Source organism: Baudoinia panamericana (assembly GCF_000338955.1).
Source record: "Baudoinia panamericana UAMH 10762 unplaced genomic scaffold BAUCOscaffold_6, whole genome shotgun sequence".
Lineage (NCBI taxonomy): Eukaryota > Fungi > Ascomycota > Dothideomycetes > Mycosphaerellales > Teratosphaeriaceae > Baudoinia > Baudoinia panamericana.
The window spans coordinates 362,040-386,662 of record NW_006911262.1 but is presented as its reverse complement, the minus strand read 5'-3'; the positions used below and the strand labels follow the sequence as shown (position 1 = coordinate 386,662).

The 24,623-nt window shown below is 56.1% G+C and overlaps 13 protein-coding genes across 13 annotated transcripts; 8 read left to right on the top strand and 5 right to left on the bottom strand.

Moving 5' to 3' along the window:
- On the top strand, positions 1-2,015 carry BAUCODRAFT_33661 (uncharacterized protein). Its single transcript, XM_007677864.1, has 2 exons — positions 1-862; positions 918-2,015. The coding sequence occupies exons 1-2, from the start codon at positions 91-93 to the stop codon at positions 1,790-1,792; spliced, it is 1,647 nt and encodes a 548-aa protein (XP_007676054.1). The 5' UTR covers positions 1-90; the 3' UTR covers positions 1,793-2,015.
- Positions 2,016-2,360: 345 nt separating this feature from the next.
- On the bottom strand, positions 2,361-3,452 carry BAUCODRAFT_54961 (glycoside hydrolase family 5 protein; the record flags this gene model as incomplete). The annotated part of the gene is made up of 1 exon (XM_007678043.1): positions 2,361-3,452. A coding segment is annotated over one exon (1,092 nt), but the record flags the coding sequence as incomplete, so codon positions are not given.
- A 954-nt stretch (positions 3,453-4,406) lies between these two features.
- BAUCODRAFT_470558 (uncharacterized protein) lies at positions 4,407-5,235 on the bottom strand. The gene is made up of 4 exons (XM_007678262.1): positions 4,845-5,235; positions 4,695-4,727; positions 4,596-4,613; positions 4,407-4,526 (listed from the first exon to the last, which is right to left on the bottom strand). The coding sequence occupies exons 1-4, from the start codon at positions 5,030-5,032 to the stop codon at positions 4,475-4,477; spliced, it is 291 nt and encodes a 96-aa protein (XP_007676452.1). The 5' UTR covers positions 5,033-5,235; the 3' UTR covers positions 4,407-4,474.
- A 203-nt stretch (positions 5,236-5,438) lies between these two features.
- BAUCODRAFT_107856 (uncharacterized protein) lies at positions 5,439-7,182 on the top strand (the record flags this gene model as incomplete). The annotated part of the gene is made up of 3 exons (XM_007678261.1): positions 5,439-6,184; positions 6,241-6,891; positions 6,953-7,182. 3 exons carry the CDS (start codon positions 5,439-5,441, stop codon positions 7,140-7,142), a joined length of 1,587 nt encoding a protein of 528 aa, XP_007676451.1. The 3' UTR covers positions 7,143-7,182.
- A 70-nt stretch (positions 7,183-7,252) lies between these two features.
- BAUCODRAFT_33659 (uncharacterized protein) lies at positions 7,253-11,476 on the bottom strand. The gene has a single exon (XM_007677863.1). It carries the CDS (start codon positions 11,323-11,325, stop codon positions 7,327-7,329), a length of 3,999 nt encoding a protein of 1,332 aa, XP_007676053.1. The 5' UTR covers positions 11,326-11,476; the 3' UTR covers positions 7,253-7,326.
- Positions 11,477-11,597: 121 nt separating this feature from the next.
- Positions 11,598-12,843, top strand: BAUCODRAFT_470383 (uncharacterized protein). The gene has a single exon (XM_007678260.1). It carries the CDS (start codon positions 11,629-11,631, stop codon positions 12,553-12,555), a length of 927 nt encoding a protein of 308 aa, XP_007676450.1. The 5' UTR covers positions 11,598-11,628; the 3' UTR covers positions 12,556-12,843.
- Positions 12,844-12,971: 128 nt separating this feature from the next.
- BAUCODRAFT_69548 (uncharacterized protein) lies at positions 12,972-14,448 on the bottom strand (the record flags this gene model as incomplete). Its single annotated transcript, XM_007678065.1, has 3 exons — positions 12,972-13,918; positions 13,973-14,147; positions 14,212-14,448. The coding sequence occupies 3 exons, from the start codon at positions 14,446-14,448 to the stop codon at positions 12,972-12,974; spliced, it is 1,359 nt and encodes a 452-aa protein (XP_007676255.1).
- A 367-nt stretch (positions 14,449-14,815) lies between these two features.
- BAUCODRAFT_33657 (uncharacterized protein) lies at positions 14,816-17,437 on the top strand. Its single transcript, XM_007677862.1, has 4 exons — positions 14,816-14,944; positions 14,997-15,053; positions 15,113-15,910; positions 15,962-17,437. The coding sequence occupies exons 1-4, from the start codon at positions 14,936-14,938 to the stop codon at positions 17,054-17,056; spliced, it is 1,959 nt and encodes a 652-aa protein (XP_007676052.1). The 5' UTR covers positions 14,816-14,935; the 3' UTR covers positions 17,057-17,437.
- Positions 17,438-17,647: 210 nt separating this feature from the next.
- BAUCODRAFT_107842 (uncharacterized protein) lies at positions 17,648-18,265 on the top strand (the record flags this gene model as incomplete). The annotated part of the gene is made up of 1 exon (XM_007678259.1): positions 17,648-18,265. The coding sequence occupies exon 1, from the start codon at positions 17,798-17,800 to the stop codon at positions 18,263-18,265; it is 468 nt and encodes a 155-aa protein (XP_007676449.1). The 5' UTR covers positions 17,648-17,797.
- Positions 18,266-18,697: 432 nt separating this feature from the next.
- On the top strand, positions 18,698-18,987 carry BAUCODRAFT_33656 (uncharacterized protein). Its single transcript, XM_007677861.1, has one exon. It carries the CDS (start codon positions 18,711-18,713, stop codon positions 18,891-18,893), a length of 183 nt encoding a protein of 60 aa, XP_007676051.1. The 5' UTR covers positions 18,698-18,710; the 3' UTR covers positions 18,894-18,987.
- An 80-nt stretch (positions 18,988-19,067) lies between these two features.
- BAUCODRAFT_470341 (uncharacterized protein) lies at positions 19,068-20,793 on the top strand. The gene has a single exon (XM_007678258.1). The coding sequence runs from the start codon at positions 19,262-19,264 to the stop codon at positions 20,465-20,467; it is 1,206 nt and encodes a 401-aa protein (XP_007676448.1). The 5' UTR covers positions 19,068-19,261; the 3' UTR covers positions 20,468-20,793.
- Positions 20,794-20,858: 65 nt separating this feature from the next.
- Positions 20,859-23,391, bottom strand: BAUCODRAFT_107839 (uncharacterized protein; the record flags this gene model as incomplete). The annotated part of the gene is made up of 2 exons (XM_007678257.1): positions 20,859-21,474; positions 21,539-23,391. 2 exons carry the CDS (start codon positions 23,389-23,391, stop codon positions 20,859-20,861), a joined length of 2,469 nt encoding a protein of 822 aa, XP_007676447.1.
- A 521-nt stretch (positions 23,392-23,912) lies between these two features.
- Positions 23,913-24,542, top strand: BAUCODRAFT_70602 (uncharacterized protein; the record flags this gene model as incomplete). The annotated part of the gene is made up of 1 exon (XM_007678133.1): positions 23,913-24,542. A coding segment is annotated over one exon (630 nt), but the record flags the coding sequence as incomplete, so codon positions are not given.
- Between the last annotated feature and the right edge of the window lie 81 nt (positions 24,543-24,623).

The window sequence follows — 24,623 nt, the reverse complement described above, 5'->3', positions numbered from 1 at the left end:
CCCACGACAACCTACCCTCAATCTACCATACCTAAGTCACGCCAAAGCTGTCACGCTGCTTAGTAGCACACGTCCCATCCCACCTCAGACATGTCCGACTCCGCCATAGAAAACCCCCTCCCTTTAACAGCGCCCGGCGAGTCCAAATCCGCACGCAAGAAGAAGGCCAAGGCAGAGACCGGTGCTACCACCAACGGCACTACTAATCACGTGCAAAGCCCAGCTGTACCAGACACAAACGTGAAAGAGGCTTCGGATCCTGCAGGCGACCTGACCAATGGCAGCTATGAGCACCCTCACATTCGAGAGCTGCAAAAGCAGATACGAAATACCAACAAACGCCTGGCCGGACTGCAGAAGACCGACACCGTTATCAGCGAGAATCCTGGCGTGTCGTTAGACGAGCTGGTAGCTCAGAAGAAGATTAATGCCGACCAAAAAGCCGCAGCGGGGAAGAAGCCGCAGCTGCAGGCTCAAGTGCAGTCGTTGGAAGAGCAGGTGAAAGTATTCAGGCAGCTGGATTCAGACTATCAATCTCGGATGCAGAAGATGAAGCTGGAGCTTACGTCCACTCACGAAAAGGAGCTCGAGAAAGCGAAGGAGGAGGCAAGGGTGCAGGCTCTGCAGTCGAGTGCTGGCGAGCTGCGTCAAAAAGTCTTGACCTTTACGCAGTTCTTGCGCACTGCAGCCGCTAAGCGTAACTCAGAGGAAGAGGCTGTCTCCGACGAGAATATGGCGTTTGAGGGCGCGTTGCTGCTCGTTTACGGTGGAGATGAGAAGGCGGTGAATACGGCCGTCAGCATCATTGACGGCACTGATGAGCAGGTGCCCAACACCGATGGCACACTGTTACCCATCAAGTGTATGTGCAACGCTACAGCCTGTAATGGCTAGACTTCTGCTAACATATAGGCTAGACTCCCAAATCCGCCAAGCCTCCATTGACCATGCACCCTTCCAAACGGAAGAAGCCTGGGTCGACTCGGTCAATGAAGCTCACAAGGACCTCGTTGAGGAGACTGGACCTGCCGCCAAGGAGACGGTGCCCTCTGGCTCTGACCCCACCATCGCCCATGCCGGCTTGACAGAGATTGAGAATGCTGCCGAACAGCCCATTGGCGTTACGGCAGTACATAGCGAAGACATCATCACTTCTCCAGTCCAAGTCTCTGCCGGCGACGAAGCTGGTAACGAGGCCGGCGACCGCTGGGACACCACTGCTGGCGCTGCTCAGGAAGGCATGGAGGACAGCTACGAGATGGTGCCGCGTCCAAACGACGAAGTCGATGTGCCGGCTGCCGCCCTCGCGCCAGCTATCACCGTCGGGGAAGTCGAGGAGAAGACAAGCTGGGCCGATGACGCCACCGCGGCTGCCGCCGAGTCAGCTACCACCAGCAACCAAGTCGCTGACGGCTGGGATCTTAAGCCAGCTGGTCAGACGGAAGAGACGGCATGGTCGAACGCCGCCACGGCGGACTCTACCGTCTCACAAACCAACGGCTGGACTGACGCTCCAACTGAGAACGGCGCGCCTGCTGATGACGGCTTCCAGCAGATTCCGAACCGTCATCCTCGTGGCCGGGGCAGGGGTCGTGGAGACGGTGAGTTTAGAGGAGGCCGTGGTCGCGGTCGTGGCGGGTTCAGAGGCGATGGTGAGTACCGTGGTCGAGGCGGACGCGGTAATGGTTTCCGAGGCGACCGTGGTGGGCGCGGTGATGGCGAGTTTAGGGGAGGTCGTGGTGGACGTGGCCGGGGTGCGCCGAGGGGTGACGGAGCGCCTGTTCGCTCTTAGGAAGAGTGAGAGGTTGGTTGCTGCGAACCCACGGTGTCTTTCCAACACTCCCAGGAGCGTTCATGCTCCACGAGGAGTGTTATGCTTGCTCAATCAGCGCTAGCGTCCTGCCTGTTGTATCTTTAGCGCTTTCTGCACACTGTAGCATTAACCGGATAGCATCACCAGGCTGAGCGAACAGGCTCGCCGGGCTATGTACAAATAGCGTAGCGCAAAGACAGCCAGTTGAAAGATTTGCGGAGCGATTCCCCACCTCTATCAAAGACATACATGATGCGCCTTCGCCAAACCACACTCATGCTAAATGGGTATCTTCGAAGGATTGGCGCCGTTGCCAAAATCTCCTCGCTATGCCAAGCGCTCAACAACCGATCTCCAATTTGCCGAAACACCGTCGCTATGCGCAAATCGCCAAAACTCCGTCGCTATGCATCTCTCCTACACGTAGGTAGAGGCGTCACTCCAGCCTTCGCACTTACGCTCTAGCGTCTAGTTCGCACACATCAGGATACTTCCGACTCCCAATCGTTTCACCCTCGTCGTAGAGCTCTTGCATCAAGACCTGTAACGACCATGCTCCTCCGTCAGGAACTTTGTACGACCACAAAAACCATCCGGCTCCATGCCGCTCAAATGTCAGCATTTGCGCCTCGAAGAACTTCCGCGTCCAGACTTTAGCTCCTGCCGACCAATCCTCCATGGGGACGTTGGAGAGGCATTGACACCCATCAATCGTGCATTCAGATCCGCCGATGGTGCTGTTATCCGGGTTCACGCAAATGTTGGTTGCGGCACTGAACTCGCCAACAAAGACTGGGAGATGCGAGTCTGGAGAGAGAAACTCGGTTGTACTCCAGTCGGAACATGCCTTGTTGATGTGTTGTGGCTGTGTGAGTTTCGAATCATCTGGCATCATGTTCTGGTAGAGGTGTACATCAAGAGCGAAATGCGAATCCGTGTATGTTGTGTTTGGGCCGTTGATGGCAGCACCAATGGTCTGCCACAATGCAGGTCCTTCGAAGCTGTCGTGCATAACAACGATTAAATTAGGATTGGTCGAGGCGCCCTTGACAGCGCTGTATGCTTGCTGCGCCCATTGTTGTGTTACACTGAAGTCATTCGGAGCCCACGAAGCAGGCTCATTGACAATCTCGAGTGCGAACACGACATCGGCATAGTCCACTGAGCCGTACTTCTTCGCCATTGTAACGAGAATGTCAATGCTTCGTTGCAGATTATCGCCCGACTGCCAATTAATGCTACCGGCTTGACCGCTGTTGTCGAACCCATTCTGAGAACCAGGCGAGCCGTGGCAGTCAACAAGTACCTTAATGCCGTGCTTGCGAGCCCAGCCGATTGCCTGCTCGAGATAAGCATCTGCACCGCTAATGTACCGGGTGCCCGTGTTGTCGTACGCCCAGTAGCCGATGGGTATGCGGACGGCATTGAGACCCCACGTGGCTATCTGTGCCATGTCATTCTCCGTGAAGAACGTCTCCCAGTGATGTTGTAGCTTTGCTTTCCCATTCTCGATCGAATCGAACGTGAACTGATCCGTAGTATTGGTTCCAGAGAATACGTCGGGTGTCATCCATTTCTCGAGCACCAGCCAGCTGCCGATATTGACGCCACGAAAAGGATGTGGCAACCCCGTACTGAGCGGCTGCGCGATAGCCTGAGTGCTGATTGCAGAGTCTAATGAGTTGGTGGACGCAGTGCTGGAGTTTGTTTTTGTTGCAGCACCAGTTGCCCACGACACTGTTTGTTGTTGCGACGGCGTCACCCGTCTACTCGAGCTTGCTGTTTGGACGGACAGACGGACGGTGCTCAGTGGAGCAGTCGACGTCGACTCTAGAACGGGAGACGCAGTAATTATCGAAGTTTGAGCCGCCTGTCGTAGTAAGAGAGGTTGTGCATTGGCGGTTGTGGTGGCGCATAAGACACATGCTGCCAAGGCGGCAAGGGAACGTAAGCAAGGCATGGCTGACTGACGCAAGCGATGATAGTGCGGTAGAGGAATATTACCTTCGAACAGATCGCCATGTTGTCCACCTATATGGTCGAATAAAGTGAGCAACTGTGTCTATCGACGCTTTTAGCGTGCATGTGGCTGTGTGGCGCCAGCCCTATTGCTGCATGCAGGATGCGCTACTGCAGGTGTACTGCCCACTCGTGATGGCTGTCAGTGCGCTAAGGCTCGCTCTCTGGATTGCCGTGGTTGATGGAGCTATACCACCAAAGTGTACGGCTTACGGGCTCGCATTTGCCGCCCAAACCGCAATCAAACGCAGGGGTTGAGCATGATTTGCCTTCTGCCAAGTCAGCAGCATGTCAGCCATGTTTTAGCGCATGCTGTAACGATCAATCCTCATCACAGCAAGGCGCAGAGAAGACGTTGCTGCTCCAGGGAGCTGCTCGACTTCATTTGGCTGCAACGAGGTTCCCTTACCACGTGGTGCTTTAGACTCCATACGCACTGCAGAGCCTTCCTGTTCTATGGCCCCCAAAACGTCAGTCGAGACAGCGCTATACAACTAAGCGCGTAGTAGTCCAAATCGAAACTGAAAAGCGAAGCTGGTGGGAAGATTGATGAAGGGAACAAGGGAAGGATGTCAGCAGAGACGTCGCCACTACGGCGATGTGTGCGGCGCCGAACAATGCAGCTACCGATCGTTCGAATGGTCAACAACGCGTCCGTCGCCGCTCTAGCTCCCTACACGATGCATGGCAGATGCTGTTGTAAACACATTAGGCACCTCTTGTGTGCTAGGGATGACTTGCGTCGAGATGACTTTCTACCGACATTTGTGGGTGCTCCGACCTTGAATGCAGCGAGCAAGTGGTGTCAGAGTATTTCATGACTGTGATACCACGCAGGTAAAGAGCTTACTGGGAGTCGTACAGAGCATGGTGATGGAGCGAAGGCAAGTGAGGTCTGCGAAGGTGTCAGCGGCCCGCAGCCGGTAGGAGCCGATGGCTCGATGTCTGACCCAAGAATAAGTAACGCTCAGCTACACCGCCACATAGCGAAGGGCTGCGCGTCAGTACTAACCCCACAAACAAACATAGCTCCGATGCATGGACCTGTCCCGGCACATCTGCCGACTCACCTGCGGCTCCTCCACGGCATTGCTGTTTGCAGACATCACCAGTCAGGTCTGCGTAACAGGGTTGTCCGCTCCAGCCGATACTCCCGCTTCTGACAGCTGTGACAGCGTTAGCCCCACAATACAGGAACATCCCGTCCTAGATGCAGTCTTCGAACAAACCGAGAGCTCATCCGAGCGTGACACTCGCCCGGAACTGACTCCGGAAGCTGTGCAGCTCGCGCGCACAAGACACGCTCTGCATCTCGGTCAGAATGTGCGGAGAACCCAGTCGACCAGGCCGTTAAATCCGCAAGATTTTCGTCATCGATCTCTTGCCATCAGTGACTTCACACCTCGCTACACTCGTTGCGATATGAGCCGGACGAACAGCCGCGCATGCATTGACGTACATTGCCTGTCGGTATAGTCGCTGCTCGCTTGGGCGATCGGTCGTCATACTTCGGTAGACGTGCCGAAGGCGAGTACTAAGTCTACGAAATGCTTCCATCTCCTATGTCGCGAACACATCTTCTCCTTGTTGCTCACGTCCAGCCGCAATGCGCTTTCTTACTGTCGCTGTCGTAGCGTCCCAGCTATCCCTCTCCGCACTAGGAAGGCCAGCCTCCAGGATCCAGAAACGGCAAGGCCAAATTGTGGGTTCGCCTAATGGCCCGGAGATCGATAACAGCAACATCCCCTACGCGGCAGTGGGCCCGGTTGGCTCCTCTGGCGACGTCTATGGTGATGAAAGCCTGCTCGGCAACGCAGGTGACTCGGCTTCTGCGACCGTATTAGGGCCCGGCGTGCCGTATGCCACTGGAGCGGCGAGCAACTACGTCGGTGATTATACGCTAGCACCAGGACAGACGGCCGACGCCGATGAAGGCCCGTATCTTGACTTCTCAAGCAATCCCAATCCCCAACCAATACGAGGACAAAATGGCGCAACCGATCCCGGACCGCGGAACGAAGCAATCCAGCAGCAAAACCCAGATGCGCTGGCCAGACCTGGTACTGATTCCGGCGATGTTCCGAATGCGAAGTGGCCTATGGGTCTCTCATCTACGAGATCCGGTACTGGAGGCGGTAACCCAGGGTGGGCACGGCAGCAGAACGTCAACGAGCTTCCTATTGCCACCGCTATGGCCGGTGTAGACATGCGGCTTGCTCCAAATGCCTATCGTGAGCTCCATTGGCATTCTGCTAACGAGTGGTCGTACATTTTCACCGGGTCCGTGCGCATCTCTGCAGTGAACCAGAACGGCGAAACGTTCGTTGACGACCTACAAGCTGGTGATCTTTGGTTAGTAGCTCCGTCAACGCAGCTGATGTTTTTTCGTGGTGTCTGACATTACACAGGTTCTTCCCAGCAGGTGTACCGCACAGCATCCAGGCAACGGAAGAAGGTGTCGAGTTCCTCTTGGTCTTCAACCAGGGCGAGTTCTCCGAAGACGACACGAATTTGGTTACTGAGCTCTTTCTCCGCAATCCTACGGAAGTCCTTGCGAAAAACTTCCAGACCGACGTTTCAACCTTCGCAAACCTGCCTTCCGACCAGAAGTACATCTTTAACGGCTCGCCTATGGAGGGCACGCTGGAGGAAGCCCGTGCTAGCGTAAACGGTCCCGCTGGCGAGCTCCCAAGCAATCAATCGTACAGCTACCACTGGTCCGCCCAAGCGCCCTACACTGTCCCCGGCGGCTCGGTTAAGATTGTCGACCCAACTACTTTCCCAATTGCAAACAACTTCAGTGTAGCCCTGTTCACCATCGACCCTGGAGCGATGCGCGAGATCCACTGGCATTTGACGTCCGACGAATGGAACTTCTTTCTTGCCGGCCAAGGCCGCGTTACGGTTTTCACGGGCCCTACCAATTCTCGCACGTTCGATTACCAGGAAGGCGATGTCGGCTACATTCCGGTGTCGTCCTCACACTACGTCGAGAACACTGGCTCAGAGCCGCTAGTGTACATGGAAGTTTTGCAAGCGCCGCGCTACATTGACATCAGGTACTTGATTGGTCTCCATCTGTGTGTTGCATAACTTTGGCTAACCTCTGACTTCTATTAGTGCCGCACAATGGCTTGGATTAACGCCTTCGCAAGTCGTGAGGGAAACCTTGAACCTCCCACAGAGCTTCATCGATACCTTACCCAAAACGAAGCGATATATTGTGCCCGGAGATACCAACCTGACCGCTACCAATTTTACCGCGGCCGCTTACCCGAACGCCAATTTGAACGCGACTGGCGCAACCTAAGCTGTGGGTATTATCATGAGTACATGTATTATAGATACCACGAGCAATGATGGATGAATGTACTCCAGATAAAGGCTTCACACAAGCGAAAGGCACAGCCCTCGAAGGGTTTACTGGATTGGGATGTAGCTTGATAACACCCTTGAATTGAGGTGACGTAACAATATTGTACAATATAATACTCCTACACACCTCGTATCTTGCGGTAACTGGGCGGTTTCACAGTCCTTCGTATAATCTTGCCCGCATACACTGGTATTAGACTCGCAGCCGTAACCGCCACGAATCGCCACCAAAAGCTCATACGCAGCAAGTATCCTAGGTCGTAATACTCGCCCAAGAAGGGCAGACTGCCAAAGTAGAAAGCCGCTGTTCCCGCTATGCTGAAGATCATTATCGGGTGCCACGTTGTGATCTCAATCGCGACCATCAAGATCTCGTTGACGATCAGGGCCGTGTAAGAGACTGCCACCATGCGCTTGAAGCCTACGGTATCTGTCGACGGCGGCATGTTGGGCGAAGACGCATCCAAGTAGTCTGGCACCAGCACCTCTGAGCCGCCTTGGATGACAAGACCTTGGTAGATGCTGATAGCGACCCACACGAAGAAGGTGCGGTAGCTTAAGCTCCGACCAGTGGTAAGCTCCTTATATAGCTCGGGATACAGATTGGCCAGGCCTTCGTCCACATCGCGGTCGAGCACAAGCGAGAAGACCGGAGCCATGGTGTACACCGTCGCGTAGCCCACCAGCAGCCAGTCACGGTACAGAGCGATCGGCTCGAAACGACTTGCAATACTGAAGACGGTCTGGCAGACGCTGATGATCAGACCGCGGTGCATCACAAACTGCGCTAACTTGGCGGAACGCCTGTAGCTATTCCGGCCGTGCCATACCAGCAGCTTCGTCAGATGCGCGAACTGCGTAATGCTGAAGTCTGCTGCGAGCGAGGCCTGCTTGCCCTCTTTGCCCACGATGCCGACTCCGACATCAGCGGCTTGGATCATGGACACGTCGTTGCCGCCGTCGCCAATGCAGGCGATGCGCTTGCCGGTAAAGGCGCGAATCAAGAGCGCAACCTCCGCTTTCTGCGTAGGACTGCAGCGACACGCGATCACGGCCGGCAGGCGGACGGCGACTTGTATGAAAGCTTCGCGATGGTGCTTCAAATAGATGGCCAGACTCTGTCCGTCGATAAGCAGGGCAGCGTTCTGCTGGCTATGCAGCATACCCAGCGCATCGAGTGCCGCTCCTTTCTTCTTTAGGCCGGCAATGGTGTGGATATACTGGCCTCTGCTTACAAGCTTGGAGGATACAGCTACACAACGTGCCGTCTCGACTTTGTCACCCGTTAGCATCCATATCTTGATGCCCGCGTTTCGTAGAAGCTCGAGTGATGGTTTGACGCCAGGTTGCAGCTTGTCTTCGACGCCGGTCACGCCTAGAAGGTCAAGCTTGCTCTCGAGATGCTGCTTCACAACTTGTGCCAACGCAGCATCGCGGTTACTGAGGCTCAGACTTGCTTCAGCATAGGCTTTGCTGAACGTCGTATATTGCTCGCGGCTCAAGTTCTTGCGACCGACAACTAGCGTCCGCAGGCCTTCGCGCGCCATATTGCCAGTCTCTTCATCTAGCCAATCGTTCGCCGCAACGATCGATGACATGACTGTGTCTGCGCCCTTCTGGTAGAAGACAGTCTCACCATCCGTACTTTTCCCGTCGGCATCGCGAAAGAAGCGCACAATGATGCCCATGCGCTTACTGTCGCTAGTGAAAGGAAAGACATTGAGTATCGCCACTCGCACGACAATGCGGCCGTCGTGCGTCAATCTCAAGCTGATGCTTTTGCGGTCTCTATGCGCCAGCCGCAGACCCACGGCCTCGGTCCACTGCACGATGGCAATCTCGTCAGGGCTGCTGGCTTGATATGAGGTTATCGCTTGTCCATTCTCACCGTCTTCGGTGGTAGGGGTGACATTGTGGCACAGCGCCAGCGCAAGCACCAGGTCTCTGACTCTCGTACCGATCTCTCTTCGTGTACGCGTTGTCGAGTCCAATCCACCGAAGCCGACTGAAGGCGTCCAGAGAGTATTATTGGGTGCGCCTTCCGACAATGCGAATGCTTGCCTAACGTAGCTTGCCACCTCCTCCATAGCATCACCGCCATAGCTCACGGTACCGACATGAACCTTCCGCAGCTCCATCTCGTTCCTGGTCAGTGTGCCAGTCTTGTCGCTCAACAGATACTCAATCCTGCCCAGATCTTCCGGAATAGTGCTTGTCCGCACTACCGTGCCCGGTATACCTGCGTCACGGTGAATGAACCACGCATAGACTGACTTGCCCATATCCAGATTGACCCGGAGACTGATGGGCACGATTGTGCTGAAAAGGATTAGAAAGCGCATGAAGGCGACATACCACTTCCGCTGATTGGCATCGAGCCCCTCTACCCGCTCGAGCAGTACGAGTAATGCCGACAGCGCAGCGGTCAAGAAGCATAGAATCTTCGTTAAGCTGTTGATTTCGTATTCCAGAAGACCGGTCTTACTTCTCGAAGGTGACGTTGATAATGCGGCGCGTGTCTGCGGGCCTGTGTAGACTACCATAGCATGCACAGTGGTTGACGAAGCAAGCACTGTGTTCGCCCAGGCCGTGTTATCTATACTCAACGGGCTTGAATTTTGTCGCGTAGCGGCATCAAGCGGTTGTTCACCGCTGACATCTTTGCTAACCGGTGGATCGTAAGGCTGCCTAGTCGACTTCGGCAGGAGTTCGACGGTCCCAACAAACTCATTGACCTTTTTATCGGGCTTGCCAGCAGTCACTTTCAACCGAATATATTCGCTAGCCGGCAGTGTCTGAGCAAGCGGCGATGCAAGTCGCAGCTTCCAGTCCGTTTCGCCATCCAGCTGGTCCGTGCGTATAAACGCTTCGCCGCCGCCTGATGCGTCTTCGGTAGTCGTCTGATCGTCTAGGGTTACGCCTTTAGCAGCTTCCTGCTCTATCTGCTTGGCGGGTTGCGCGGCATTTTCGCCCATGTCAACAAGCGTCGAGGCATCCGAAACGCCGCCAGTCGAGCCCGCATCCTCATCTTCCATCGCAGCTGCCTCGGTAGAGAAGCTCTTCAGTATGACGACGTCTGCGGGAACACGCTGATCCTTGCCAAGTACCAGCACGTCGCCTACCTTGAGATCACGGCTCGGCTTAATGACTTCTCGTACGCTTGAGGAAGGCGCTGAGAAATCCTCCGTAGCTAGCTCCTCGCGCTCGCCGTCCGACAGCCTACCGTCGACATCGGACACTCTTCTTCGCTTGCCGCGTTTGCGCTCAGATATGCTCTTGATCTTCCTCTTCTTGCTGCCATGAGGTTCCGGTGCCGCTGCGGTAGCATCCTCAAATCGCAGCACTTTGTAGGCTTCACTGTTCGCCTCGCGGTCCCTCTTTCGCCGATAGATGTCGTCGTATGCTTCCTTGCCCAGAGTGATGCCCATCACGAAAGCTAGCGGCGCAATGTAGGTGCTCAAATAGCCTATCCTCAACGCCGGGACAATCTGCGACAGTGCGACGAGCAGGAAGTACATGTTGAAGAAGAACTTGAATTCGTTCCATAGCGTCCGTGGCAAGAACGACCAAGGCGTATACTTCGCGTTACTGACGGCATTCGGCGGAAAGCGTGCTGCCTGTTTTCGACCCACGGAGATCAAGCGGGTGGCTGATGGGTCATGGTCCTCTTCGGGCTCCTCCACCGCTTCCGCTGATGGCAGAGGGAGACCACGTTTCCCGCCTGCAAAAGGTAGGAAGCGCCATATGCCTTTGCGCCCCTTCCCAGACTCACCAAGATCGAAGAGTGACTGTGAGAAGCGCCTCACGCCGCTGTCGCTCGTGAAACCTTCCGGCCTCCCATCCTGTCCTGCGCTGCTTCTGCGCGCGTTCTCATCGCCACCAACCAGCGCCTCTCGGTCCTCCGCATCTTCATCCTTCGGCCTTCGTCTGCCGCCGAAGCGCAGGTTGCGCAGCGGTATCCGTCCGCCAAAGTCGAGGCTAATGCGGCTTGCACTTGTTTTGCGTGATGATATCACGGGTCTAGGGTCAAGCTCGTCCTGGTCCAGATCCAAGTCGTCATTGTCGGCGTATGGGTCTTCTGGCCTTGGAGCACGGTATCCATCTCTGGCTGTGCTCATCCCTCATTCTCCCAGCGGCTGACAATGTCCGTGGCTCCCTGCTGCGTTCAAGCTTACGCTCGGTGGCCAATATAGTTGGCACTGCCTTCGTTGCAGTTACTGTCGAGTAAGGTGTATAATGTGTGGCTAGACAGTGTATCGTATGTTCTTTGTCAAGGCTTCAACATTCGAGCAACGCGTGCTCACATAAGGGTCCAATATGCGATGCACGGACCACATGGCTGTCCCGATTCGGTAGTTGCAACTTTCGCGTGCATATATGCAATACAGCTGTTCCTTGCAACTAGAAGCACGACTCTTACAATGGCGCCAAGCAGAGGATTCCAGCGATCATCATATCTCAACTACAACGTCAGATACTACATATCCCAGTCGTATCGAACAATCGAAGCGTGCCCATCATGCCTCCACCAACGCCGTCCCTTCACCACCAGCCCCCCAACTCACTCCGGCCACAACCGCTGGTCCAAAATCAAACACGACAAACTGAAAACCGACGCCGCCAAGAACCGGGCGCGCTCCATCTTCGCCCAAGAAATCGCCACAGCCTCCAAACTCTTCGGCCCGGAGCCGAACAGCAACGCTCGTCTTGCCGATCTGATCACAAAAGCCAAACGCGAAGGCTTCGCAAAGACCTCAATCGAAGCCGCGATCGCGCGGGGACAGGGTCGGAGCACCAGTGGTGCCAGTCTGGAGAGCGTCACAGTCGAGGGGATTCTGCGGAATAATGTGGGGGTGATTGTGGAGTGTGAGACGGATAGTAAGCTGCGGACGCTGGCAGATGTGCGGTTGATCATGAAGGAGAATGGGGGCAGTGCGACGCCGTGTAGTTATTTGTTTCGGAAGAAAGGGCGGATAGTGTTCGAGGCGAAGGAGGGCGTTGGCGTGGAGGAGGCGCTTGATGCCGCGCTCGAAGCGGGTGCTATGGACGTTGAGGACGATGGGGAAGGCAGGATAGTGGTTTCGACGGAGCCGGAGGATACCAAGTCTGTCGGCGAAGCGGTGGCGAATGCGCTAAGTCTTCAGATCGCGACGTCCGAGATTCTTTGGGAGCCGAACGAAGAGACGAAAGTGGGCGTGCCCGACGAGCAATCGGCGCAGGAGCTCAGTGCTTTCCTTGACGATCTAGAAGAGCGTGAGGCGAGTCTGCAAGCTGTGGCTATGAACGTCGCTCAAGGAAGCCTGGAGGACGCGGCGTGGAAGGACTTGCAGGCCCGTTTGAGTAGTTGAAATAATGAATTTGCTACGCAAGTCTGTCCAAGAACATCCCTGTTATTGAAAAGGTTCTCGCGCTAATAGGCTGTCCGACTCTGCATCGCTTATTACTCCATATAAAAGTTCCTACGCGGCTCACTGCTCCGAGTTAGCGGACGTTCTCCAATCCAAAAAGACTTACCAGCTGCAAGAATGTCTTCCAGCTAGCTGATGGGTGAAGCTCCAGCTTGACTATAGTTTCGCCCGACGGCTGAAGCAAAGGCCGAGAGAGTTCGAAGCGCATCTGCTGTACATGTTTGTGAGTTCTTTTGGTAGTATAGTACACACGCCTACCAAACACATCAAACAGCGCCTTTCCACCCTCCCACCAATAACGGGTGGGCAGGCACCCCTCTATACCCTACCGCCAGCTCACTCTCTTCCTACTCACTCTACACCTTCAAACCAATCTCCTCCGCAAAAGGCAGCACATGCAAATCTCCCACCGCACTCACACTCGCTTTCCCCTCCACGGCCTCCCGCGCCACCTGCCGGACCTTCTCCTCGGTCACGCCATCATACCCCTTGGCAATCTCATCGATCTGGTACGCCTTATCGCCATGCACCAACCCGGCGCCCGTCAACTCCATCCCCGCCGCCGTCTCCTGCCCGAAATCCAACTCCTTGAACTTGGCCAGCGCCTTCGCCTTCGCAAAGTCCTCTTTGCTGATCCCCTGCTGGGCGACGGATTTCAGCGTCTCCACTACCTGCGGGGCGGTGGAGCGGATGTCCGAGCCGAGACCGCTGAGTTCGATGGTTAGGAGGCCGGCGTCGGAGAAGATGTGGGAGCGGGTGGTGATGTGCATGTTTGGTGCTGAGGTGGTGGCTTTGGAGAGGAGGGAGAAGCCGGGGGACCACTTGATGGTGCTTTGGCCGCCGAGTAGGGCGGCGAGGACGGAGACTTCGGGCTTGTAGAAGGGGCCGGTTGGGCTGCTGGAGCCCGGGAAGGCCATGACGAGGGATTGGGTGGTGGAGGCGTGGGCGATGCGTTCTTCGCCGCCGTGGTACTTGGACTGTTGGGTCGTGAGTTTGGTGGCGGGGGAGGCGGCGGTGTCGCCGAAGAACTCGTTGACCCATTTCGAGAGTTCGGAGTGCTCGATGCCGTTGCCGACGACGGCGAAGGTGGGCTTGGAGTAGGCGGATTTGGCGTAGGTGGATAGGGCGTCGACGGTGAGGTAGCGTTTCGTGGGGATGGAGGAGGCGGGGCGGACGGGGAGGCCGAGGCCGCGGTGGAAGGCGAGGCCGAAGGCGGAGTTGGTGGCCATGTCGAGGGTGTTGGCGAGGTACTTCTTCTGGTCCATGGTGATGAGGGGGATGATTTCTTCGTGGACGACGTGTGCTAGACTTCCATTCAGTCATATGTTATGGGATTGTAGTGGGCAGCGGGACGGACATTGGTACTTGGTCATGTTGACCACCTCCGCGAGCAGCTCGACGAAGTAGGGTAGATCGTCGCGAAGGAACCTGGAGCCGAGGACGACATTCTCGCGCGAGTGGTATGAGAAGAGCTGCGAGCCGAGGAGTTCTGACTCGCGTTGTATCCGCAGCGTCGACCGTCTCTCGGTGTTCTATGCATCACGCATCAGTCTGCCTGCTACGCTGTCTTGGCACTGCCATTGCGGGTATGCTGACCTTGAAAGCGTAGAACTTCAGACCCTCGGCCAGACCGGGCGCCGTCTCATATCTCGTGCCGGCCTGTGCGACGAGGGCGAGGGTGCCGACGGGGCCGGGCTGGTCTCTGCTGGCAAACTTGATGCCCTGCGCCTCTCCCGTCTGGTATTGGAAGGAGCCCGAGGCGGGCGCGGCGAGTCCTCTGCGCTGCTGCTGCTGCCATGCCCGGCGAGCAGCATTGCGTATAGCAGGGCGCATGGCGAAGAGGTGGTGATGAGGGTTGTGTGAGAGAGAGAAAGAGAGTGACGGTGAGCTTCAATGCTCAAAGGCCTTTCTTGCTGCTGCTGCTGCCGCTGCCGAAGTTGCTACGGGGAGAGCTCGGGCCATTGGCTTTTGTGCTGCCTGACTGCCTGACTGCCTGAATGCCTTAGGCCCGAAGCAGCCCACCGAGCGGCATTCGAGTCTTTCTGAATTGGTCGTGTCACACTCAGGTGAGGTGAGCTTCGCTTGTCTTGTCTTCCCTCCGTCACCCACCGCCCACACGCTGCTCCCTCGCTGCTGTACACAAGCCGGTGTCAATAAGAAGACGAGCCAAGATGTTCTGACTCAGCCACCGTAGATTCCTGCACCGTCCGCGAGACGCTGCACCCATGCGCAAACGTCGGCGATAGCAAGACTGCAGACTCTAGCAGACGTGAGAGGTCGCTAGAGTTCACCTCCTCCCACACCACCACTCTACAACGATATGGCAAAAGTGCGCCAATTCTTTAGGCCAATTGGCAGAACATCGCTAATACAGACTGAAGTACTTGGCCGAACTGTGCACCATCCTCGTGCAAAACCACTTAGGCGAAGTCTCTGCTGTAGGCGCATCCTCGACTACCCAACAGTCGCACGGGTTGCATGGCTAACAAACCTCGAGCAAATCTTTTCCATCCTCGCCGAACACGGTCGCCTCACCACCTTCGCCATCTCCGACTACGCAGACGTTCCCATTCGTCGTGTCCGCTCGGCTTTGGCTACACTTTTAGAAGAGCAGCTGTTGCTCCATTACCGCCCCGAAGACGAACCTTTCACCTACTATTCGATCAACTGGCGCAATGCTTACAACCTCGCGCGGCATCAGAACATTATAGAGCTTGTCGCTGACAGATACGGTGATGGCGCAGCGCAGATTGTCAAGAATATTTTACAGCTTGGTCATGCTCGTGTTGGGGACCTCGTCGACGCTTACGGGCTCACTCCAGGCTCCAAGCGTGACAGTGGAGTTGAGACGACTGAAAACCATGGAACGGAAGGCCTCAACAACGGCGACGCCAAGACTGTCAGCCAGAAGACTAATCTGCACGTTACGGAGGCGGACGAGTTCCACACGATCCTCGGCGCGCTGATTAAAGATGGCATACTCGCCAAAGTGGGTAGTCGAGCCTTCATGCCCATCACCGACCTTCAAGAGGAGATTGAAGAAGCCGTCATCGTCGATCGCTTTCCTGACCGTAAGGTTACCGGCCCGAAGAAGCAGAAAGAGTTCTCCTCCGCCGTCGACAAGCTCAAGCGCAAGTGGCAAGACGATGATGCCTTCGATGAGCATCAGGATTACGAGTCGCGAGGCAGCATCAAACGTGCCATTAACCATGCTGGCGGTCCGAGTAAGCGCTTGAAGGTTAACGGCAACCTGCCGAATGGCCATGCGACGGAGCCGTCGGCCCCGAAGCTTGCGGTACTGTGTAGCTGATCCCCCAGCAGAGTGCAGTCACTGATGAAGCTGCAGAACAATCTCATAGTACGCGTAGACTGTGCTAGGTGTACAGTCGCCCTGCGCAGTCACCGTCTTTGTCATATGGCTAAGCGCGCACTCGGTGGCGTGACTGGTGCAGTTTACGACGCCCTACTCAAAGCGGTGGAGCGTAACGATCGCAGTATGCGAGTGGAAAGCAAAACGGAGGACGACGCCGACTCCGAATCACCTCCTCTGGCCGTGGCAAGCGTGACCGAGATTGCCGAGATCTTAGACCCAGCTCTCAACCTTGCTGCAGCGATCGACACCGGCAACAAATTCAAGCATCAACCCAACGGTACCAGCAAATCTCACGGAAAGAATGGTAAGACCAAAATCGAAGCCATGGATCTCAGCGTCAAGCATTCTTACCCATCCGACTCCGATTCCGACGAACCCATCCCCAACGGCCTCACCGCCCACCAGACCCGCACCAAACGCCACGACCTCATCGAAAAACACCTCGCCCTCCTCGCCGAACACCCCAACAAGTTCTGCCAACGCTCCCGCTCCCACGGCGGCTGGTCCATCAACTTCCCCGCTCTAACCTCCACCCTCATAACCTCCGAACTCGACACCACCCTCTCCTCCCGCTACTCCAAACACCACCTCCGTCTAACCCGCATGCTGCGCTCCATCGGGAAACTGGAAGAGAAATCCATCGCTTCCCTCGCCATGATGCGGATCAAAGATGTGCGGGAATTGCTCACCGAACTGCAATACGCGGGTATAGTCGACGTGCAGGAACTGCCCAAAGACGGCCGCCGTCAACCCTCCAACACCATCTTCCTCTGGTATTGCGACGAGGACCGCGTGCGGAAGTTGGTGGTGGAGTGGACGTACAAGGCTATGGCGCGGTGTTTGCAGCGGCTCGAGACGGAGAGGGAGAAGTTTCGCACGGTCATTGACAAGGCCGAGCGGGGGGATGTGAGGGGCGCGGAGGAGGAGAAGTTGACGCGCGGGGATTTGGAGGCGTTAAGGCGGTGGAGGGAGGTGGAGGAGCAGTTGCGGACGCAGGTCGCGCGGTGCGATGAGGTGGTTGCTGTGTTGAGGGATTTTGCTGGGGGTGGGGAGGGTTTGGAGTTGTGATGTGTGGTGGGCGATTTTTGGGTGTCAGGGGACGGATGGGCATCGATAGGAGCATGGTTTGCTGCACTCTGACACTGCTTTGAGGCATGGCGATGGCGTTTGGTATAAGGACACGGACCGCCACAGAAGGACGGCAGCGATTCGAGTACGGACCGGAGGGGTCTCCGTGGCGGTTGCATCTGATTGGCGTCCCTGCTGCACGGATTTCGCAGTTGTTCTGAGACGGCAAGCTGGTTGTTCACTACTATCGACCTACTGCTCGGCTACGGCCTCGAGCTTGGTTCAGGTGGACTCGAAATATATGCTATAGTTGTATGCTTTGCCGATATTGTATATTCTACTCCTAAATCGTCTCTCTGTCCACTTTCGGCAGAACCAGCAGCTCTGACATTCGACACCCTACCACGGGCGGTGTTTGCACGTGGATGTGCCTTCTTCGTCAGTTGTCGGCTTTCGAGAAGCCGAACCTCCGGCCATTGACACATCGGACGGCCAAACTTTCGTGCTTGTTCGTCGAGGAGGAGAGCGCTCGGACGAATACAGGAATGCTTCGAGTCAATAGGGTTTGATGCTGTTGATGGTAGTCCCTGCGGAAGGTCAGGTATATATGTCTATGTTGCGCAGATTATCTTCATCGAACTTCTCCGCATACTAAATTGACATCCTTCCTTTTCCCTAACATCACGCGAATATCACGGTGCTGCGCCAGTGGATTCCAGCAACCCTTACGACCAGATCAAGATGGCCACACCAGCATCAAAGGATATGACCTTCTACACCCCTCGCCTTCTCCTCACCCTCGTCAGCCTCGTCACGGCAATAGCTCCTTACATAGCCGACTTTAACACCACGCACGTCTACAACCCCCTCTGGCCCGGCCACGCCCGCTTCCACAACGGCCAGACAATGTCCATGGGCGCCTACCTCGGCCTGCTAACTCTCTACAAAACTTGGGTCTCCTCCTCCAACGCCGTCGACGATCATCTCGCCACTCCCTGTGTGGTCGGGGCGGCGTACTATGTTACTCAGGCTTCGGCGTATTATTATCCGGGTGCTACGGCTTGGGATCCGCCACAGAGTTTTGGGGTCGGGCCGGTGCATCTTTTTGTTGTTGTGCCCATGTTGAGTCTTGTGGGGGTGGCGTTTGGAATGGAGAGGTGGAGGGTTGGGCGTCAGGGGAGGGGAAGGGGGAAGGGGAAGGCGGCGTGAGGACTTGGTGATTGGTTGTGATGTCTTGCGCTGAAAGAGGTGCCATCACTGGGCGCAAAGCTCCGTCCGCCACCTTGATCGTTAACCACAGACATGCACGTGACCGTGCGTTCCTGCCTCTTTCGTCGCTGACAAACCACTCACGTGGTTGCCTAACGCCGCGCTAGCGGCCGGTGCCGCCGTGCCTCGCCTTGAGCGAACGGGTTCTTCTGCGGACCTTCGCTCAAACATCAACCTCTAGCCTACGACCTTCTCAGCCAATAATCCTCGAAGGCCTTCGACCGTCGAGCGAACTTCCGACTGAAACTCGCGTTCACTGTCTCTATCCCGCGCTCGGCAGCGTGGCTAGGCTATCATGGCTGAGGGGAGACCTTGCTCGATGGTCACCAGCGGCGATGATCCGAAGTGGCCGATCCAACTACAAGGTGACACGGAGGTGTGGAGAATGGATGGGCGTGAGACCACGACCGGGTACCTTATCATGGAGATGCCGTCCAGTTCACGGCTCCGGGCGTTCATGGCTTTCCCAATCAACGTGCATTCCACAATCTACTCAAGGGCATCGGGCTTGCCGCATCCAAGCGAACTCTATCCGAAGCTCTCATTAGAGTCTATCGGCAGGTCATGAACACTTATCCGGATACAGGAGACTTCATTGCGCACTTCGAGAGTCATCGTCCTGACAAAGCCAAAGCTCGATGCAACGAAGACGGTATTGTAAACCTTCACATTCTTCACGTCGTCTATCATTGGCGAGCAGCGCTATGGCGCTGGTACGACGGCGAGGATGTCGAAACCATCCTGCTTGACTGTCGTTCCGATGACGCAGAGTTGACCACAACTATGCGGGAGCAGGTGTGGAAGACTTTCAGTGACCTGACGGAACAGAGGATGCCGCTTGAGATCTCGAAAGCCTTCGAAGGGGAAGGTCCGCAGGGGCTTCCACTAGGCTTGCGCAAGGATCACAAGGAGTGAAGCGGAGGCCACGAGACCGAAATGGAATCGCTCAGTCGTCTTGCCTGCCTGTACCGATGCATGAAGAGGGAATTTACTGCTAGCAGATTCAAATCCTTCTACAACCCCAGCGCCGCGAACAGAGGTTACAGCACCGCGAAACGTCCGATGTGGTGGGGCAAGACAGCCGCTCAGGTGCTGGCCGACGAGCCTTCCGGTCTCAGTCTCGAAGACACCATGCTCCAACAATACGTTCCTGATCCGGTCGCGTACTCGAATGTGCCATGCACATACCGCCTGGTGAACGTGCGAGATGACGACATCAAGGAGCGTTGGAGCTGGAAGGAACCGCCTCCACCAGATCTCGATGACGACGAGCATGAGATCCGTCCTCCCATGGAGTTTGGCCATATTGGTCTCTGGCGGCAGTCAATTCGCGATACATTCAACACCGCGCAGTACGGAGTGGATACCAATGAGATCTTCATTGTCGTCGTGCGGAAGAACCGCAAAAGCGCGGAGCAGGGCGAAATCGTCTCGGCGGACCAAATTGATATGTCGCTCGAGGATATTGCAGCCAGGTTCGCCGACGATGTCGATAAGGTGCGATTCGATATCACGCTTTATCGAGCAAGGCGCCCTAGAAACGAAGCCGGCTGCATCCCAAACACCCTAGCTCGTTACATCCCAGCGAATGCTAAAGGCAGCGACATGCGCACAAATAGAGAATCAGTCGACACAGAAATTGCGAACTCGAACATGCCAGCCGAAAAGGTGGGATCCAAGATTGGACCCGAGGATGGTTCCTTGCCGCCGGGAAGCCCCTGTCATGGCGCGACAACGTTCCCAAGGGTTAGCGAGTCGAACGCCTTCGGCGGCGGAGCACAGGACACCTCAGAGTTGGAGCTCTTACACAAGACACCGGATCTGCAACGCCGACTCCATGCCAATGTCGAAGATGCCATAGATGACAGCCCGGATGTTGGGGAAGATGCAGACCACCTGCTCGCGGAGTACATGATGGAAGACACAGAAGTCCTGCTCGCGCAATACAGGAAGAAGAAGAGGTCAGGCTCTCACGCGGGAGATGCCCAAGACCTGGCACGGTGCAGGGTCCTCGCCGACAAATTGTTGGAGCTGCCCGATGACCTCGTTCTGAACCAAGAAGCGCGCTTGGAGAAGACACTTGCCGATCCGCCGAAGATGGTCAAGGTTAAGGGCGGCAGGAAGGGAGGTAACAAGGAATGATCAGCTTCTCAGAAGTGGGTGGGGTTAAGGGATGAGAAGGCTGAGCATTCCGCCCGCCTTGTAGCGACCATCTGCATGGAACGCGGGATGGGGAGTCTGCCGATGCGGAGAAAACAAAGGTTCACAGTTATGGTGCGACACAACAGTGCTTACCAGCGAGGTTTGAGAGTAAACAGTACCTTGATATTAGTTTGAACAGCGTCTTTTGGGATCTTTCCTTCGCGCCGTAAGCTTCACGCCACAGATTGCTACACCCACCAGCGCCGCAAATGCAAGGCCAGTATGAGACTGTACAAGGTTGAGTTAGAACGCTTGTATGCGCAGGACATGACCGGTTGGAAAGGTCGGTGTACCAAGGCTGCACTAGCCCAGAGCGGAGTGGCAGCAGCTTTCACTGCGGAACAATCTCCCTGATCACCCACCTCCACCTGTCATCCTCCTCCCTCGCCACCCCACCAACAAACCAACCCTCGCACTTCCTCCTCCAAATCGCCTCCTCCTCCCGCTGCAACCGGATAAACTGCGGCCCCAAATCGAACTCCTCATGCACATCCACCGCCCCGGCTGCAGCCATCGAAACCGGACTCGCCATGCCTCCACCATCACGAATCGAGCCACCCGTAAGCGCAGGCATGTTCTCATCCTTTAGATCCTCAATGCCCGCGAAACAGTCGTCTTCGTCCTCCCCGTCGGTCACAGAGGGTGAGATAGGGCCAGTGAGATCGCGCCCGCCGTCCTTTTTCAGCTTGAGCCACTTCATTTGGCGTGGGTCGAAGACCATGCCGCCGTTCACTTGAACGCCGGCGGCAGCATGAGAGATGGGTGCGATGAGAGCGGGCCGGGGCGGAGAGGCTGAGGGTGCCATGTGCGGTCCCCGGTCCATGTAGGACGTCTGTACATGCCCAGTAGGCGTTGGTGTCTGCAAAGGCGGTGGAAACTCGAATGCTGCTGTCGCGTTCTCGTTGCCTTCCCATTGTAGCTTTTGTGGGTTCCAAATCATATTGGACCTCTCGACTAGAGCCAGGCTTTGTCAGCATATTCACATATCTCACCCGGGGCGTGTCCAGCAACTCACTGTGCGACATATCAAAACCCGATGTATCCTTATACAGCCTCGGTTGAGGTCGCTTGCCTTTCTGCCTTTGCGCGCTTGGACTCGCAGCCGGACTCCGTGCCGCGATCTGAGCTTGCCAGTTGGTTGACATCTGTTGAAGCGGTCCAGAGCTGCGTGGGCGTGCATTATTGGCGAGTCGCGACTCGCGCGCAATTCTACTTGCAGCTGTGTCGCGCAGATAGCTCGGTGTGTTCTTCTGTGGCCCCTCAAAGAACCCTTTAGTCGGACTCACTGGCGTTCTCGGCGGCGCTGGCGTCATCATTCGTTCCGGTATCCCAAATGGCCGCTTGACTGGATCCCGGATATCGGTGCGGCTTTGCGTGTGTCGAAGGCCGGGTTTCAGTGTACCTAGTCGTGTCACAGGCTCCTTAAGGAATTTGCTCTCCTTCGCCGTGGACGTAGGTAGATCATCGAAAACCTCAAGCTCAGTGCCGTCTCCGAAGTTGCGCCTGCGCGCAGGCTTCGTGAGATTGCGCTTCGTGGCAGCCTCTCTTGCAAGCGCTGCCGGTGCGTCGTTTCTCCGCTGCAGTCGTGCACCAGACTTGGATGGCGTATCTGGAACGTATGCGTTGGACAGGCGTGAGGGTGCTCGAGGTGGCGGCGATTGTGCACCTTGCCTATTAGGGTCGGACTCTCGCCGCAGGTGGTAAGGCATCGCTCGCTGAGCAGAGCTGGACTGATTCTGATGGGTTGACACTCCGGCTGGGATGAAAGATGGCCTTTGCGTTGCTGGTGCTGATGTCTGGTTACGTAGCACGGGCATGGAGCGCTTCGAGCGGAGGAGCTGAGTACCAGTGGTTGTGGGCTGCCGCCGCTCGCGGGTTACATTAGACGCACCGCTTTCGAGGACGGGCTCCAGCCGTGAAGTTGCAGGCTTAGTCCCGGACACAGGGCGCGGCAGATGCGAGCGCATGTGCACAGGCTTGTCGGTGGGCTTGTCGTGGAAGTTGATCGTAGTTGCCGGTCGCTGAGCCGGTACGGCAGGCTTCGCATCTTTGATTTTGAGGTTTTTGTTAAGTCTCATCTTCCTATTGTTGAGTATATTCCCTCCGCCAAGGTCGAAGTCATTCAGATAGTCGTCATTGTCGTCAGACAATAGCTTCGACTTCTTATGCACGTTCATTGTCGAAGGGTGCTCAATAGCCGGAGACGGCTGGGATAGATCAGACAACTCGGCTTCTGCAGCGTGTCGCTTCTTCAGTATGATTGCGCTGAAGTCCATCGGACCCTCCGGTAGCTCCAGACCGCCGAAATCGTCCATGTCGCTTTCTGCGGTCGCAGAGCCAAGGCTAGGACTCATTGGGCCCGAAGCAGAAGAGCTGCGGTTCCTCGTATCGCGGTTCGTGCCCGCAAATCGAATACCCAAGCTGCCTTCTAACTCATCAAAGTCGTCGAAGTTCTCGTCATCGGCGTCGGGCACCAACGTCTGCGGCTGCTTCAACTGCAGCCCGCCTGGAGCGCTATCAGGCATTTCCAGATCACCCGCCCAGTCATCTCCCATCTTCGGTCGCGACTTCTTCTTCCCAAGCCTTTTGATAGTGCCGCCCAGCAATGCGCTCGACGGGACATTGCTCGGCAAGGGAATGCCGGCTTGCTGAGCGGACTGAATCGCCTTGTGCGTAGATTGCTCGTCGCTAGGCTCCAGCACCACATTCCAGTCATCGTCGCCCGCCAGAGACTCCGAGTGTACGCTCAGGCGTGAAGATATGCTCGTTTGCGTGTGCGCCGTGCCTATGCTTGTCCCGGCGAAGGTTGCGAAGTCGCCTTGAAAGTCCTCATCCCAGTTCTCGCTCTCCATGTCAACCGCCATCATTGCGGTGACGTACGTAGTTCTCCTTGCCTTCGTCGGAAGCTCTCCACAATCTCACCCCACGGCAGTATACTGCGCGTGGAGCGGAGAGTTCAAATGTGCGCGGTGGTGCATGCAGGTGCGGGTGCAAGTGTCACTGCGGTGAGCGGGAAGGTCTGGAGAGGTTGGGTGCCCCGTGCGTGCTGAAGACGCGCCGGCCGCCGTTTCCCGCGAGGCCCGCTAGCCGATCTGAGCAACTTGCATGGGTCTCACACGCGCAACGGCGAGCACGTTGCTGACAGCAAAACGGTGGTTGCACATTGGAACACAAGGGTGTTGGACGTAGTTCTCAAGCGGAAATTTGTCGTCCGTGAAGCCGCTATGATCGATAGATTACAAGATCGAGACTGTCACGGTTCAGGGTGGCGGCTGCCTTGAAGCAATCCTGTAGCAGGACTGTAGCTTAACCATACTGATAATATTGAGAGAACTCCTCAGCGTCGGAAGCAGAGGGCGTGGTTGTCGCCCGTTCAAGGAAGGTGATGACCCCCCGCGAGCAGGTTCTACGTCTCCGGCGTACCGATGCCGAAGGACAGTACCTCTTGGTAAGCGTCTCTCAAGCAGGGTCAAAATCATTGGATTTAAAGCTCGTCGCTTCAGAAGGCGAGCACGTCTACCCCACGAATATCAGAGAGACCAACGTCAAGTCGTTACAAGCGAGCAACTATAGCGGCAGCCTCGAAGAGTGGAAGACTATCCTGAAATGTGCACTGCTCCATGACTTTTCGGATGGACAACGAACTGATTTGCAAGGAGTGGAGTCTGTGGCTGCTATCAGCGGCGACAAACTGACAATTACGATCCGGAAGAACATCAGCGGGATCACGCAGCGTCTTGGCTCGATCAGATTGCAGCAGAACGAGGAAGAAGAAGCGAGCCTTTTCGACTGGGCCTGCACTGCTGTGACGATAGCAGACAGCCTCCGCGAGCAGATGACTGCGTTGCAAACATCGGCAGCCTCCCACCAAGAGCAGGTGGCGAAGTTGAATCGCCAACTGGATGACCTTGTGCAGGCGAAGAAAGCGCACGAAGAGGAGCTTCTTAAGAAGTTCGCTGTATTGATCAATGAGAAGAAGCTCAAGATTCGCCAGCAGCAGAGATTGCTTGCCAAGGGTGGCAAGTCCGACATCAAGGCGGCCGGAGACATCGATGGTACACCAGCTGCAAACGGACGCTCTGCCGGTGCTTCGCGA